The sequence below is a fragment of the Mercenaria mercenaria genome, chromosome 10, assembly GCF_021730395.1.
Source record: "Mercenaria mercenaria strain notata chromosome 10, MADL_Memer_1, whole genome shotgun sequence".
NCBI lineage: Eukaryota > Metazoa > Mollusca > Bivalvia > Venerida > Veneridae > Mercenaria > Mercenaria mercenaria.
This window is the reverse complement of record NC_069370.1, coordinates 53338637-53357390: the sequence shown is the minus strand read 5'-3', so window position 1 is coordinate 53357390 and position 18754 is coordinate 53338637. Positions and strand designations below refer to the sequence as shown.

The following is an 18754-nucleotide window of genomic DNA, read 5'->3' as shown; positions in this document are numbered from 1 at the left end:
AATTACGAGCGTTATTTAGATCAAACTGGATTACTCCTTTTGTAGCTCCTTGCATTCTTGTACACATTCCAGATCATACATACAGCATATTTTAATCATTTAAACGTGATCGCTTCTGTGTATTAGTTTTTGTAACTTAAGAACGCTTTACGCCTCCGTACGTTTCTATTGTATCAAACATTTTCTTACCATATTTTTGACAAAGATCCACATCTGCACCGACACTAGCGACAACAATACTTATCCCTCTACCAATTATTCTACTGCGAAAATTATCCCAAATATGATTTCGCAAATAACTCTAAACATGTATTCCTTGTAATTTTATAGAAAGTGTAATCTAGTTCAACAGTTATACGCACGATGTTGTGAATAAAAATTAAATTTTAGCCAGAGCCAGTATTTGAGTCCAAATTGCGCACAGCAACGACAAATCGGACGCTTATTTAGCGCCACATGGCCAAAATTACTTGTAATGGATTAACACTGAAACCAAATACATTCTAAATGATGTCACCAAAACTGGTTCTTGGCTATGAAAAAAACTAAATTTTAAATAAAATGTTTTACCCCCCTAGAAAGCCTGCTTCGAGTGTGGGCGGTTGTGATTTTGCTCGCTGACTCTGTCATACCAAAGACGTGAAAAGTGGCTCTAGTAGCTTCCCCGCTTAGTGCTAAGCATTAAGAGGATGGTTCTAGGACTGGTAAGCCCGTGTCAATATAACGTGGCTGAATGGGGTATTATGCCACCTGTCTACAGCATGATATTACTGTGAGGCAGCACTATAATATAGGACATTGTGCTTACTGCTACAAGTAGACATCGTCTTTTATATGAAATCGTTTAAAGGCTTAGATCGAGGACTATAAAAAGTGTCCCCAAAATCCAATAAACAGGTCCAACCTTATCTCTTAATTAATAACAAATTAAAGGCCAATTAGCATACAAGATGTCCCCACTAGACCGTGAAGATGTATGTAATGAAGTTGAAAGAAATAAATATTCTCCTTCTGAAAGTAGGATAATAATAGTAGTAATAGTTTATACTAATAATACTAATGATAATAACAAATCACAAAAGCAATAAAAATCGATATTTTTTTAACAACATTATGTGCCAACATCATGATATTAATGAAAAAGGTCATATCGGTGAAAGTGATCTTACCTTGATATTTTTAACGTACAATCACTGATAATGGAATATAAAATGATGATTAAAAAAATACAGATTTATTGAAAAATAAATATATTTATGCAAGTACGTGACGGTACGGGTTTTAATATTATTCAATTGCGGAGCACTAAGCTTACGCGCAAATTATCAAGAATTTCAAAATTGTCAATAGAAGAGGTTCTAGCACGTACAGTTCTGGTGTTTTACTACAGTTTGATGTCCAACGCAATGTAATGTTATGCTGCAGACATCGCCGTAGTGTACAACACGGGACAATCGTATTTGTATGGTTTTAATTTTCTTTATTCGTACTCGGTCATTTTCGACCCAGTAATATAGTTTACTTGGTGTTAGAGATGTCTTTGCTGTTCATGGGAGATTCTCATAGAGCTCAATTTGAGGCGTATATTTATAAACTGCAAAGATATGATCTATTTGATATTGAAACGGCAATTGACGTGAAGTTCTATGGAATTAGTGGCGGTTGTTTAACAAACTCGAACCATGTCCTGTTCTTTCAAGATTGATTAGTGAAGCACCATCCTGACTATGGGTCATGTTCATTGGTGTAACGACATTGATTAACCAGGCTCTACTGCATTAAATGCAAGACCAAAGCATTACGAATTGTTTCAATTGCAAACTTTTCTTACGTCGCTACAATCCGAAACATATCTTTATTTGCCAATCTAATTCCAAGGCAACACACCCGCCACATCCCAGTGTACATATACAATGATTTTATTATTACTGAGAGAAGCAATCAGGGTGTTTAAGCAAGAACTTGGAATATTTAACGTACTGGAATTTGAAAGGAATGAAACATTCTAATGCTAACATTTTACAGATAGATGGTGTTCATTTCAACAACCTTGGATTTGAAATTTTTCCGCAATGTGAGAGGAATAATTTTGAAGTGCTTTGCAGATATGTAATTCACACATGTGCTGGAAGATACTGCATTCTAATTGGTGGTGGCACATTTGTAACTATATTATCATATAACAGTAAGTATAGACATAGTAAGTATATTAGCCGTCATATATGATAGAACCAAACCCATATGCGGTCCATTTCAGTTAGATAAACAAGACTTTCTGCAGGCTTATGAACATGGCAGATCTTGTATATCACAAATTTTCTGTCCGTTTGTGGTAAAAGACTAAATGTAGTTAAATGGACTAATAGAATTATAAAGTCTAAACACATTGTCTGTATTTGTTTATATAGTTTTAATGTAGTTAAATGGACTACTAGAATTATAAAATCTAGACATATTGTCTGTATTTGTTTATATTCTGTTCCACTATATAAATAATGGTTACAGACAAGTAATCTGCAGTCAAATACACCGCAAGTTGTCAAATGGACAATAAAAAATTATTGTTTTTGACAGCTGTCTACATTTATGTAATCAAATGGGCTGCATGGAGTCTAATGGGCTACTAAGTCTTTGTTACTCAGATAGTTTGTCCGTATTGATGTAGTCAAATGGACTACAGTGTAGTCAGATGGACTACTTTGTATAGTCAGAAGGACTTCTTTGTATAGTCAAATGGACTATATGTAGTCATATGGACTACTTTATTTAGTCGATGGATTATTTTTACCGTATGGTTAAACACAGGATGACTGTCATACACTTGTAAAATGTTACAAGGAGAGATTATTGTAAATACAGTATTATCTCGTGGAAGTTGATCTTTACATGCTCTCTTAGTAAGTATAGATATAGTAAGTATATTAGCCTGTCATATATGATAGAACCAAACCCATATGGGGTCCATTTCAGTTAGATAAATAAGACTTTCAACATGCTTATGAACATGGCAGATCTTGTATATCACAAATTTTCTGCCCGTTTGTGGTAAAAGACTAAATGTAAGTAAATGGACTAATAGAATTATAAAGTCTAAACACATTGTTTGTATTTGTTTATACGTTTGTGGCCGATTAGTTTAAATGTAGTAAAATGGTCTACTAGAATTATAAAATCTAGACATATTGTCTGTACTTTCTTATATTCTGTTCCACTATATAAATAATGGTTACATACAAATAATCTGCAGTCAAATAAACCGCAAGCTGTCAAATGGACAACAAAAAATGATTGTACTCGACAGCTGTCTACATTTATGTAGTCAAATGGGCTTAATGGAGTCAAATGGGCTACTAAGTCTATGTTACTCAGATATTTTGTCCGTATTGGTGTAGTCAAATGGACTACAGTGTAGTTAGATGGACTACTTTGTATAGTCAGATAGACTTCTTTGTATAGTCAAATGGACTATATGTAGTCATATGGACTACTTTATTTAGTCGATGGATTATTTATACTGTATGGTTAAACACAGGATGACTGTCATACACTTGAAAAATGTTACAAGAAGAGATTGTTGTAAATACAGTATTTCTCGTGGAAGTTGATCTTTACATGCTCTCGTACATGGTTTTCTATTTCATATGCCACCAAGACAGCGAAGGCTGCTGCAGCTGAGGAAGCTGCTAAAACCAAACGAAGAACAAACCAAATTGAGCAGGTTTCAAAAGCTAACACATCCAATTTATCAGAAAAAGACTTGAACACAATTATATCAAATGTTGTTCCTGCTGTCACACAAGGTATGTTGTAGGTTTTAAAAGACTTGAAGGTACTACCGCCTGACAATACTCAGAACCAAAACTTCGGAAAAGAACAGATACCTTTGGAATCCACACAAAGCACTTCAACATCTGCTCCAACACCAACTTTGGCAGCTTCAGATATGAATCAAAATTCTGCCACATTTTTGCGTCCACTTTTTCTTGGTATTGATGAAAAAATCAAAGCTAAGATTGTATCCGATCAGTTTGTAGAGTTAGATTCCATATAAGATAAAGGTGATTATCAATAACAATTAGTCGAAAATGGCAGTGCGGAATCCTCGTTCAAAAAGTTTTAAATCGTCGACCAGTATAAAAACGCTGGATCAAGGGTTTAATACATTTCATATTTTTACAAGTGTTTACACAGACAGACACCCAACATCTGCTGCTACTTTAATGAAACATTGCGACACAGTTCATAAACTTGCAAAGCAATCGGGGCATTCCGCTGCCATTTTTTACGATAGACAATTTCGTCTCAAAAGAAGCTAGATTGGCTTCGATTTTATATGGGGAAATCGATACCCAGTTGTATACGCAGGCACTGGTCATGGGGTTAATGTTCCGGGTCCATTCAATGAACCACCTTTTAGCAACTTTATGACCTCACCTCTGGGTTTAGTACCCAATCAGGAACCCAGTGAATTTCGTGGAATACATCATTTATCATTTCCAGAAGGTCAATCTGTTAAGGCTAGAATCCCATCAGAATTGTGCTCTGTTCAATATCAAAATATTGATGATGCAGTAGATCTTGTGCAAACTATTGGACCTGGTGTCCTTCTGTCACAATTTATGTCCAAAATGCATTTAAAATAATTTCAATTCAGTTGTAGGCTTGGTAAATAAACAAACATCTCAGGACCTAAGTATTATATGCCTGGTCAGAAGATTAGTTCTACAATGTTTGAAATATAACTTTTTGTTTTAAGACAAGCATCTTAAAAGCATTGTAAGGTTATCATAATTTAGTTCCTAAAACAGACACACGTTTGCCAATTGCATAACGTAATACGGTCAATGGACGTCGTTTGCAATTCGCAATTCCTACGTATACTGCTAACAGCCATGTATTTATTGACCTTTCATGTTTTCCTTCCAGTTGGAGAATTTACTTCTTCCTCTCCTGACTCGTATATTATAGTAGTAGAACATGTATATATAACATTCAATCGAACTAAATAGCTTTGACTTGGTTTTGAAAAGCTATAAATATAGTCGAGGCAAGACCCAATAAACTGCATATATCATGTTGTCACCATGAATTAAATATGTGCCCATTGCATGCATTGTACTCGTATTATACATTAAGTAACGCTCCACCTGGCCCACTATTTTCATTTTTGATAATAATCCAGTGACAAGATCTTTCTTTTGTACCAAGCTTCAAATGTCACTCACTCGGATAGGTTATAGTACTGACTTTTACAAAGGTCATAGTTTCCGCATTGGTGCGGCATCGCAAAGAGGTTTCTGGGGAGTTTCAGAAGAAAGATCGACCTTTGGGCAGGTGGTTTTCAAACGCTTATAAAAAGTATATTCGCATTCCTATGGTAGAACAATCAGATGGGGTCAAAGCTCCAACAATATAGGTACATCATGGTCACAAATGTGATGGGGTCAAGGGTCTCTCACCTTGTGGTTATCATGTTAACAAGTATTCTTCAGTTATCCTCTTAAAACAAATATCAGTATTGGATTTTAGAAATTATACACCTTTGTTTGGGGTGGATGATTTTTGTCAAGTTAATATCTAGTTTTCTTATGTTTGTAATTCTTATTGCTAATGGTGCGATGGGGTCATGGGTCTCCCGCACTTAAGTTATCATGTTACATGTATATAAAGTTTATTAATAAGCAATTTTGCATGTTTATATGAGTTACTGATATTTTGCTTGTGTGATGGTGCCAAGGGATGCTTACCTCTATTTTTTCATGTCAAATATACATGTACCATTTTCTACAATTTCTGCATGTTAGAGGGTGTAACACTTTAACAAGTATTCTTCTGTTATCCTCTTAAGACAAATATCAGTATTGGATTTTAGAAATCATACACCTTTGTTTGGGGTGGATGATTTTTATCAAGTAAATATCTAGTTTTTTTTTATGTTTTTAATTCTTATTGCTAATGGTGCGATGGGGTCATGGGTCTCTCGCACTTAAGTTATCATGTTACATGTACATAAAGATTATTAGTAGGCAATTTTGCATGTTTTTATGAGTTACTGATATTTTGCTTGGGTGATGGTGCCAAGGGTTGCTCACCTCTATTTTGTCATGTTAAATATACCATTTTCTACAATTTCTGCATGTTAGAGGGTGTAACACATGAGTAAGCTGTTGATAAATAAATGATACACTCACTTTCTTCGGATGGGTTATTGCCAATAACTAATAAATGAAATCCATTTATCATGTTTTAGCAATATGTGGCATAAAGGTTAGATCCCCACCTTGATGATGCATATCAACTGTTAATATATGTCTTTTCTTATAAAAATATAGTCACCTATCACATATATGTATGATGCTGTAACAGAATCATTTATTGTTAATTGTGTTTTCAAATTCGTCATTTAGATATTAAATGACAGATTTCAATCAAAGATGCGTGTTGGTGTTTTATTTGATTTACTACATCATCAAACAGAGCTCATAAAGTGAGTGTAAGATATATACCTTGGTTATATGGAGCTAATGCTACGGAGCTTGCATAAATACAGATTTATTGAAAAATAAATATATTTATGCAAGTACGGGACGGTACGGGTTTTAATATTATTCAACTGCGGAGCACGAAAAGCTTACGCGCAAATTATCAAGAACTTCAAACCGTCCCTCCCATCACTGGTATGCTCAGTATACCTATAGTTGTAGATAGTTCAACATGTGCCAGTCATTTTTGTTGTCTTGGCAGATATGTCATTACAGTTTCATTGTAAAAATGATGTTCAACATATGCTAGTCATTGTTATAATAGATATTTCTCATACTTCTTAATTGTTAGAATGACATTCAACATACATTTATAAATGCTGTATTGATACTTCACATGTTAATATATATATTGATACCATTACTTTTAACAATAAGGCTGACATTCAGTGTGCTATTATTATTATGCTAGTCATTGTGCCATTACTTTTTGACTATAAGACTGACATTCAACATAATATTATACTGATCATTGTTAATTAATGGATATGTATTTCAGTATTTTCCAACATGTAAGACTCTCATTCATTGCTTATTGGCATAAAGGTTAGATCCCCACCTTTGATGATGCATATCAACTGTTAATATTTGTCTTTTCTTTATAAAATTAGTCACCTATCACATATTATGTATGATGCTGTAACAGAATCATTTATTGTTAATTGTGTTTTCAAATTCGTCATTTAGATATTAAATGACAGATTTCAATCAAAGATACGTATTGGTTTTTGATTTGATTTACTACATCATCAAACAGAGCTCATAAAGTGAGTGTAAGATATATACCTTGGATATATGGAGCTAATGCTACGGAGCTTGCATAAAATTATATATTTGTTTTTAATCTAGACTGAATTTTAAGTTTCAATAATAAGTTACATAAATTGTACATTTTTCATGCCTTATTTTATAACATTAAAATGCACATGAGGTTATTAATCATAGACAATGTTCTTTACAATATTCGGAAAGCAGAAAATAAAAAATTAAGATGTCAGAATGACACATTCTTCTTAAAAATCCATTGTTTCCTCATTTCACTTACATTTGGGTTGCTGACTGACTTCCCAATAAACAATGAACCCTTTTTTATTGGAACCTTACTGTGAAAGTCACTAACCCCCTCCCCAAAACTTGCGACAAAACTGCATTGGACAACTGCTTAGGTCAAGACCTTTAAAAGGACGCTAAATCAAACACATGCACATGTGGTATCACGTGCATATGGCATGACATTCAAGTAGACACTGTCGTTTACATTACTAAAACTAAAAAATAGTTTACAAAGACGCCAAACACGAATACACACATTTAAATGTTTAAATTTGTATACATTTCAGGTAGCCTGAGAGACAATTCCGGTACTTATGAAAGCGTTGTTCTTACCGTCAGTGTCGTAGAGGCGATTGCAGCGATTCTCTTTGTCCTTGCTCTAGTCTACAGACGAATTGATAATGCTAAAAAGCAATCAGAGGAAACAACAGAAGACACTATAGAAGTTATAGTCACTCATTTATAGGAACACATCTTCTTACATAAAAACTACTTTTTTTCACTAGATCCGCCCATGTATTAACGGGAGAAAAATCGTGTGCAAACAAGGCAATTCATGTGCTGTTAATACCCGATATTTATTTTTGAAATGCTTTCCCAGGGACGTATATGTATTTCTGCGCAGATTGACATCTGGTATCTGCGTCTTGTTTCTTTCATAAAAAACTCTTCTTGTAGCATAAAAGATGCAATCTAATCCATAGTATGTTTTGCTGTATCAGTTACCAAACCCAAACATAGGTACTCGCTCCGCCCCTTGTTTACACCACATTTAGAAGTCGGAGTCGATTCATTTTTTGTTGATAACCGTGAATGAATAAGAACTGTGTGTAACTTGTGCAATTGTTTGTCTTTACGAATCATTTTAATGCTTTTTGTACGTATCAGTCGGAATGCTTTTATCTAATTTCGCGAAGAATTCGGATAAAACATTTAAAAGCTTGTCACTACGTTCGTACTCATCCGTACTCTAAATGTGTTCGTACTCAAAATAATTCGAATGTAAAGTTATTACTTCTAGAATTGTGTTCCTGTTTACCAAATTTTTAAGTTGTATGCAAAAATATGGGTAATTTTATGTTTGTAATAACGACAGATAAAAAAAACCTGTTCAAAACCTTCATTACATGCTACTGAAAGTGTTGTTGATTTCTTGGCCCTGGTTATGGATATTTGAAACATGTTTACCGTTTCCAACAGAATGGTAATTAAAAAATGTACCGGAATCGTAAAGTCATCACATATGAAAACAATGCATTAAGTTGTCGTATTTGTTTTTTACGCAAGAATAGCGACAATACACGTTTTTGTGTGTGTATTAACGTCTGCAGAAGCCCGCGGGATTGTTTGTAACCGACTTCGGTCTCGGTCACAAACAATCCCGCGGGCTTCTGCAGACGTTAATACACAGAAAACGTGTATTATCCCTACATTCAGTGTTCATAAATATTTTGGGTGAATCGGAACACTTAATGATGCATTGTTTTCGGAAAACCTTTTTTAAGATAAACAAAGAAAACGAGGCACCAAGTACCACAATAAGATGCGAATAAAACGATGGGTTCTGTTTGGTTATATTTCCTTGTTATTCAAAAACATATAGTTAATTCAATCTTCGTGTGTTATGTTAGATCTACATTATATCTCATGTACAGACTCAGTCATCCCGAGGCCGCTATCATTATATGCCCGTCTGTCTTGCAGTTTTAGATAGAGACAGACCATTGACATAAATGGCTGCAGGTTATGTAAAATAGGAATGTAGATATGGATCAGTGACTTTTTCATATCTTCTCTTGTCAAGGACAGACAACATATATTATGGGCATTTTCAAACTATCACATTTCGTTTATTTCTAAATATATATTCAGGATATTTTGTTGTGTTTGTTTACTGTCATGCTCATACATAAACAACGACCATCGTTTTTGTACATTGATTAAAGAAAAGAATCGTTTATTTTTGTAAAAGCAACAGCAACAAAGATAACCCTTTCCACGATAACGCACCCGCGATCTGACGTCATTAACAAAAACATTAAAAAATGCGTCGCTCTGAATAATCGTTCGAAATTGGACACCAAAGTTTGAAAGATTACATTAAAAAAATTATGGCGGTAAAAATAAAACAAACTTGACTCAACACGACTAAATGATTTTTTCCTGGATGTAACAATATTTTAAATAAAAATCAGGAATTGTTTATTTATGGGAAGGCGCTTTATATTCTACATTTATAGCTAAGGTGGGTCGTTTTGGCTTTCGGTTTAGATGTCGAAAAGATCAGTATTCTAAAACTTATTTTTACTCTCTGATACAATTTTGCAGAAGCTACTTTAAGATGTAAATGTAATGTTTGATTGCTATTTTTTGCATTTAGACAGGTAAAAACTACATTGAGACTACATTATGACTACTTGTGAATCATCAAAGAATCAGTAGAGCGCTTCATGGATATGTGTTTTTTTACCCGTCAATCGTACAAAAATATCTTTTAATTCTTATAAAAATGCTGTAAGATCTTTTCTGTTATAACGAATCCACACACAATCACTATAGATTTTATCTTTATTCCAGAACAGAACTGAACAATATAAATACATATATATTTAGATAAAAGACAGAACTTTTACATCATGGCTTATAAACAGTCAAATATTTTTCTTTCATACCAGACTTATAATAAAATATATATGATATTCTATTCAGTTTCCTTAAAACCATTAAGACAATACTTTTCAGAAATTGTTGACATTTACCTGTGATCAGATGCATTTTTTTTTTGAAAACCTTAGCTCTTTGCAAAATAAAAGGAAGAAAACTGATATATTTACTGAAGTGGTCCACACATGTTTTCAACGGGCTGCACAGTCGTTTCATCTGAAATATATTATTAATAATTTTCCAAGAAAAGTAGTTAAATATCTTGTGAATGCCTTTTTTATCAAGAAGAAATTTAATGTATAACCATTGACAAAATACTTGTTCTCATTCAAACTGTATGAAATACACCTCTTGACTTATATTTATAAATTGATGTATAAACTAGAGCAGATTTAAATTTTTATATGATATAATTGCATATGATATAATGTTGTTAATATTTGTATACTAGATGACTTATAGGTCTATTCGGCCGGATGTTGTGTTTAATTGATTATTATTAATATGTTCGTGAAACACTTAACACATGTCACTATAATAAAATATATTTACTTACTTACTTCCTTACTTATGTATAAAGAATATTAAAGTGGAAACCTTCATAAATTATACAAACATAATAACACCACGCATGTCGTTGAATGCAGATACATATGTGTGGTCTAGTAGCATTAAATAAATGATAATTTGAGCGATTTACCAATAATTCGCAAGATATCGTTTTCCCTCTAGCATCTTAGGATATCTTAAGAGAAAACCTGTATTAGTGACAAAAAATTAAAATTAAGATAACAATATATTCATAAAGAACATTAACTTTCAAGTCTGAAAATTTGAAGTAATTATCTTCTCCATTTCAAAAGTTACAATGGTTTTAAGTAAGTCACATAGGGCATTTTCAGACGTGACGTTAAGAACGTCATGAAAGCAATATGACGTCGCCGGGCATAACGTGTATTTGTCAAGTCATTAATGCAATAAATTTTGTATATCACTTACTAAACATCATACATTTGAATATTTAGGAACAGTTTAAAATGATTTTACTGAAAAATAACTTAACCGTATATTTTTGGTTTCATCACAGGTCTTTTATCTACACACCTCTATATTTTCATGATGCATGGGTGCTTTGGAATTTCCGTTGCCATGACAACACAAATAACGTTTATTTTTAAAATATGGTAGAATCTGGTATAACCCTAACCCCCGCCAACGCGCCAACACGCCAAGACGACAAGTGAACGCGCCAAAACGACAAATATGGATTTTGTCGTCTTGACGCGTATAATTGTCGTCCAGGCGTGTTGGCGACTTGGCGCCCTGCAAACGCGCTAAGACACCAGAACGCCAGGACGACAACTTCCCAATTTAGCGTGTTGGCGCCCCCGCCAGAACGACAAATGCCTTGTTTGTCGTCTTGGCGCGTATAATTGTCGTCCTGGCGGCGTTCTGGCGCCCTGCAAACGCGCCAACACGCCAGAACGAGATGGCAGAAATCAGCCACCATAGATTTCCCTTACATAACTGAATTACAATATACTTGTTTCTAGTTTCTGCATGAACATAAGAAAAATCAACGAGTTTCCAGTATTTTAAATTACTTACTATGCAAAATCTATATCATGTCACTAATACAGGTTTTGTCATGGAACGCCTCATGTGTATTTTACTTGGTTCCTCAGGTTGTGAGATAAATGTACGTCATTGGCATTAATATCCATTCGCAGTTTTCTCCGTCCCCCCCATCTTCGCTGTCTTTAAGCAATTCTGTACCATTTGAGAATCGTTTGTACCACTTGAAGATAAAGACACAGATGACTGAACATTGTTGTGGCAACTGCTTCATTAGTTTATGAATTTCAGTTGCTGTTCGCCAAAATTCTCCATAACTAAACAATTGTCTTAGTATCCGTGCGAGTCGATGACGACATTACATGCATTATAAACAGTAACACTCACTTTGTTTAAACGTTGTTTTCCTCCGCCTCCTTACATCGGAATGACGCCATACTCTAGATGCATGTCGCCCTGACGTGTTGCTGCACTTTGGGGTATTTTTGGGCAAACAAGTATATTACTGGTGCGAACATAAGCGATCGAATTCAAATCATACAGATCAAAAAGCGACTGCGCCCGTTATGCGTAGCTATGGTAATAAAAACGTTCGACGAGCTTCGCCTATCTGCAAAAATGTTACAAAAAATGTATGACCAAATTACAGAAAGATTCCGAATAACAACGATATATGTCACATTATTATTTACACAATATGCAACATTTGACAGCAAAAGTCTACGCTATTTTTGAACAGCCCTCGTAATACATAGACAAAGTAAAATACATAGACAACAAAGACATAACAGACAAGTGAAGAACTCACTGCGGTACCGCCCTGGACTGGTCAGAGCTCTTGATCCCCACCATGTTCAGCTAAAGACCGTCTATGTAAAGTTACTCCAATCATGCGAATCCGTTTCTTATGCAATAACAACAAACATATGGCATGCAAAGCACAAAAAGCTCCTCTTAAATAAAAGCAAGTCCCGGGAATTATATACGCATGTGCTCATTTTCTTTGCTGGAGACAGAACTTTCAGGTGAAAATACGGGCTAGTAGACACATATCAAAACATCTAATTCTAATTAACTGTTTATCATTTTCACCTGTTCCGCAAGATCAAACAGAAGAGAATAGAGTCGAACTGTGTAAGAGTTGAGAACCAAACGCAACATTCGGATCATTACATTTTCGATGAAAAGAATGAAAAATTTTCCTGAGATAAAGTCTTTGAAAGTCTGAAAAACCTCCCCATAAAACGCAGGTCTTGATAGAATTTGTTGCAAAAGTTTCTTGAGATTACTACCAAATCTGAAGGTAATCTATGAATTATGTAAAAATAAGTAAAATGTAATTTTAATGATAGCGTCATGAGAAATATTCATCAAAGAAGATGTTGCCATGAGAAATATTCATCAAAGAAGATATTGCCCGGAGTACATCCTCAGTTAATTCATTCTCAGTTAATTGAGGTAAATTTACAATACTTAAATCACAATTGTCTCTCTTATCGTAAATTTCCGTCCGAGAAACATAATTACATTGACGGAGATGTAAATAAAAAGGAAGCAATTTCCAATTTACCTGTTTTATTTAACGTATTAAACGTTTTCTGAGTACTTAGGTCAACATTCCTTACTCTATCAGTTTCAATCAGGTTTCAGGTCATCATACTCGACGGATACTTGTCTCATTCATTTGCAGGATCATATTAAGGAAAACAATGCAAAAGGATACTTGTCTCATTCATTTGCAGGATCATATTAAGGAAAACAATGCAAAAGGACTGTACGCTGGAATGGTTATGCTGGATCTCCAAAAAGCTTTTGATACTGTGGATCATGGGATCCTATGTGATAAACTTAAACACATGGGAGTTTAATCTATTGAATGGTTTCGTTCGTATCTTACTGATAGGTCTCAGTTGGTCAACATCAATAAGGTTCAATCAGCTCCAGCAAAGGTTACTTGTGGTGTGCCTCAGGGGAGTATACTTGGCCCCTGTTGTTTTATGCTATGTCAACGATATGTCTTCTTGTGTTGAATCTGACTGCAAGCTCATCTTGTATGCAGAGACAGTATCATATTGTTTTCACATAAAGATCCAAGTTTTAATCGGATAAACTTGGTAAGGTCCCTGGAAAATTGTTCGACGTGGCTTGTTGACAATAAGCATCTTTGCACTTGGGCAAAACAGAATGTATCTTATTTGGATCAGTTAAAAAACTAAAAAGGCCAATTCGTTCAGGTAGTCTGCAAAGGTCGTGTTATTCCTTCTCAAAACAGTGTCAAATATCTGGGTGTGGTACTTGACCAGTCTCTCTCTGATGATCAAATAGTTATAGTTCAATCTGGAACAAGATCAATGGTCGAGTGAAGTTATTATATCGTCATTGTAACAATTTCAGCATTCAAACTAAGAAAACACTGGTTAATGCTCTGATTCAATGTCATTTCGACTATTCATGTTCATCTTGGTATTCGGGACTTTCAAAGGCATTACAACATAGGTTGCAGGTTACTCAAAATAAGGTCGTTCGGTTTATTCTCAATTTGCCACCAAGGTCATCGGTGACTTGTGATACTCTTGAGATGGTCAATATGTTAAGAGTTGAGGATAGGGTCCGACAACTCCGTCTAAATCATGTTTTCAATATATTCCATGGCAAATCCCCAGAATATCTCAATCATAACTTTCAGAGGGTGTCATCTTTACATATCAAAACAAGATTCAGCCAACTAAATTTTATGATTCCAAAAAATCATAATTTTGTAGATAGTACATTCTTTTTTAACGTTATACATGACTGGAATAATCTGCCTGATTCTATAAAAAAGATAGAATATAAAAACTGTTTCAAACAAGAAATAAAGAAACATCTGCATAAATGTTCGAGGCAGAGACAAAATGGTATTATATAGTGTAAATTTTTAGAGATATTTATATGTATAGGTCTATAGATACAGTTTCAGTTTTAGTTTGTAGATTCATTATTTGTTTAGAATTTTTACTGATTGCTTTTTTCCCATTCATCGTACGAGAATATAAAAGACGATTTACTTACTTATTATATAATAACAATTCATTTTTATGCGTTTGTCTATTTTTACAGGATATATAATTTTAGGGACCCCATTGGAAATAAGTGATTAAGTTTACTTTAATGGGCCATCCCAGGCTATAAGATCAAATTTGCATATGATTAGTTATTAATACATTTGTATCATATTCTTAGAATAATTGTCTTTTATATTGAATACGTATATGTTTATGTGATGTGTGATATTTTTAATATGATATTATATTCTTATGCTCTTATAACCTGAATAAAATTGAAATTGAAACTCAAATTACATATCAACCTTTCCTCTAGTATTATCCTAATTCAAGATTGACTTGATCAAATAATTCTAGTATGTATAACGCAAAAATGATTAGAAAGGTATCCAGGAATTTGGTCTGTTGAAAAACAATGTTCATTTCAGCAACCTTTCCGGTATCTTAGGCTCATATTGAACAAGAAATATCTTTAAAAATGATGGTCGGCGAATTGTAATAAGGAAAGAAGTTTATGATTTTTTCATCTAACATTCATCTTTCATCTAACATTTTTCAAATTGCAAAACTAAACATCGCACTTTAACAATTTAAATGGTTCTCTTTTAATTTTTCGCAAAGGTTTCGTAGGGTTGCAATTTTTGTTTCGTTTATCCTTAGATGAATAATTACAGCAGTAGTTTGATGAAGATTCATGAAGCGGTTCATGAGAAGAGGTCATTAAACGTGTTTATATTTTTAGCTAAATTGGTCACTATCCCCATTTATAAGAAAATAGCAGGAGACCTTACGATATTGTTACACATCGAGTTTGATAAAAATCCATTACATTTTAATGGTTAATGCGAAGAAAGGCATATCTACTTTTAGCTATAGTGGTCCCTAATAGGACCGAAGTTCTTATATAAATAGATTTGGAAGAGGACCTTATAATGATGCTCCAGACCAAGTATGACAAATATCCACCAAGCTGTTCATGAGACGCTGTATAAAGGCATTTCTAGTTTTAGCTCTAGCAGCCCCTAAAAGGGGTCAAATGTCCCAGCTGAACAAAGTTGGCTGCGGGCCTAATAAAGATGCTACAAATCAAGTTTGATTAGAATACATGAGAAAAAATCAATTAAAGGATTGTTTTATTTATTATTTTTATTTATTTCTAAAATGGGCCAACTGATCCCGCTTTAACAAATGCATATTCGCTATTCATGAATCTTTGGACAATGACGTCACACCTATAAAAAAGTGAAGGTCAAACAAATCATACAATTGTAATTATTTCAATATTTCTGTTTCATAAGCAAAGCTTGACCGTAGTCATATCACATTGATAAACTGTATGCAGCGTACCTACATTTCAATGTAATGAGATTCAGTCATTATATAGCATATATATAATGAAACAGATTTCAACTGAGTTCAATATTTGCATACCATACTAAAGAAAACTATTCATATATAATAAATCAGTTAAATAATTTATAACAAATATATCAAAGCAAACAAGTACTCATTTTAATATGCAGTCTGAATAAGTCACAAAAGCAAGACACCTTTTCATATAAAGACGACAATTGTAACAAGGAAAATCTTTTAAAAAACACTTCTCTACATAAAAGACTCTTATCACACCCTTATTCATGTGATACGCAGACCGTATTCAGCTCTTCCCTTAATTTGATATATGTTGGTATTTGAACAGGTTTTCATCATATTTATTAAACTTACTTTTCATTTTGAGATATATCAATATTCTTGCTAAATATACTGAGCCAAAGTTAGCTTTAAGACTGTGAACAGCGTCGTTTAGGATAAACGCTTTGTCTACATTTCACTCAGCGTAGCACAATCAACAGAGTGAAAGAAATTGACACTCTCGTCCAATCAGGCAGAGTGTTGCATAAATCTTCCATTTTCATAAATTATCTATAATGCATTATCAAGTAGTTTGATTTGCAAACTGAAGTCACGTGGCATAGGTAACGAAAACGAATTTAGACGGCGTCGCCGAACAACATCTATCAGAAGATGTTATGGGAGCATAGTATGCATAATCGGTATCATGAGAGGTAATGAAATGTTCAACAATCCCTATGCCCCCAGGCATAATCTAAAGCGGAACTCTATTACACTCTATTATACAGAAATATTGAATGGGAGCCATGTTTTCAAAAGGTCCTAATATAACAACAACACTGGCTCCAAGCGCATGTATACATATAACGACTACCAAACGGTATTTAAAGACTGATCTTGTCATAGATTGTCTCTATTTGTTGAAAAGAATCTTTAGTCATATTGATTTAAAGAAATTAAGTGTAAGAAAGATTTAACAATGAGGTTCAAACGTTTAACCTCAAACTGTTAGCACGATATGCTTTGATGAAATCTCGTTTAGGGTTAAGTTGTAGTAAACATAATTATACATTGCACGTATTGATTCATATTAATAACAAATGCGCTGGAAATATACACATGTGTATTGAAAACTGAGTTATACAGCAACTTGGTTTTAAATGCTGCGGCTATTCATTACTTAGTTAATATTTTCTCACTGAACGAGACATCACTTAGACTAATGACAGTATTTATGCTTATGGCATGATATATATCTAGCATAAAATATAGTATATTCTGTGAATGAATGAAACCATTAAAACTCGGGTGTAAAAAAGGGTTGATTCAAGAAAAACTCTTTTGTGGTAATTTAAATTGCATTACAGTTACATCTGTCGGCAATATCCTTAGATATGTATGGTTTAATTTTGAATGTGTACGCGCAAAGATATTCTGGAAGCTCAGTCTGGCATTCAATTTGTTCAATGGTTTTCTATCAGCCTTAAGATGCACCACAAACCCGTGTGAAGATCAGGCTACAATTATATCATTGTAAGAATGATTTCACGTGATATTTTATTTCCACTAAAACGTACTAGAGAATATATCGTACTGAAAAGACAACTATTATGAACGCCCAATACGTAGTGGCCGGGCTATATACAGTTGGAAACACTGATTATACTCAGAATGCGGCTCGTATTTTGCAAAGTCAGTCGTGAACTTATTTGATTAACGTACAACAACTGGTCGCTTATTCTGTTCCGGAGGAACCTGTGAGATAGATAAAAAACATATAACATACCATCATTGCAAAATATGTCCGCTTGTTACTCGAATAATAAGAAGAGAAGGACTGATTCTGAGAGCGTAATATCCAAAAGCAATTGTCTGTGATATAAAATTAATTAATCATACCATAGGACATTTACCGCCTTTTAAAGATTTGTCAGTAAGTAAGTTTGTTCACCAAATAGTTTGCTATAAGTCATGTTAAAGTTATCCATTTACAGGATAAATGGTTATACGAGATTTAAATATTCATTAATTTGAATCAAAAAAGAACAGCAAATCAATAACATTGCATGTCTATGCAACTCGGCTGAAACCCCTGCCCAGTATCACTTTGTATGCCTGTTTTATTGGAACATGACACACAAAAATTAACATAATATATATTATTCAAAATTACTTTTACATCTGGTCATAAATCCATGTGAAAGTATTTAGACTATCTAAAAGATAGCAAAAAAGTGTACAGCTTTTGGGTTTGAATGGTATCAGTTTTTGTTTCATAGATACAAGATGTTGTCAAGAAAAATTACACACCCCCATGGAAACTGATTATGTAATCGAAAGCTTTTGTAAAACAGTTTAAGTATTATCATAAGTAGACGTATAAAGTACCCCTACTGAAATGGCCAGCAAAGTTGGCTTTTGAGACACCTACAAACATTGAGCATTACTTCCCGATTCCTAATTTTTAATGCCAGGCACCAGGCAGGTGGGCAATCGTAACTATTAATTAACTAGCTGGCGGCT

General features: G+C 33.9%; 1 protein-coding gene across 5 annotated transcripts in view; it reads left to right on the top strand.

Moving 5' to 3' along the window:
- Window positions 1-8909, top strand: part of LOC123561545 (monocarboxylate transporter 12-like) — a 33188-nt gene extending 24279 nt beyond the window's left edge. For 2 of the 5 annotated variants that reach the window (XM_053553100.1, XM_053553099.1), the window contains one exon: window positions 7883-8909. In XM_053553100.1, the coding sequence (XP_053409075.1) occupies window positions 7883-8061 (179 nt within the window). In that variant the 3' untranslated portion in view covers window positions 8062-8909. Of the gene's footprint in view, window positions 1-2025; window positions 6193-7882 lie in introns of those variants that run through there. The other 3 variants (XR_008372783.1, XR_008372782.1, XM_053553101.1) reach the window with 3 other exon arrangements.
- Window positions 8910-18754: the final 9845 nt, after the last annotated feature.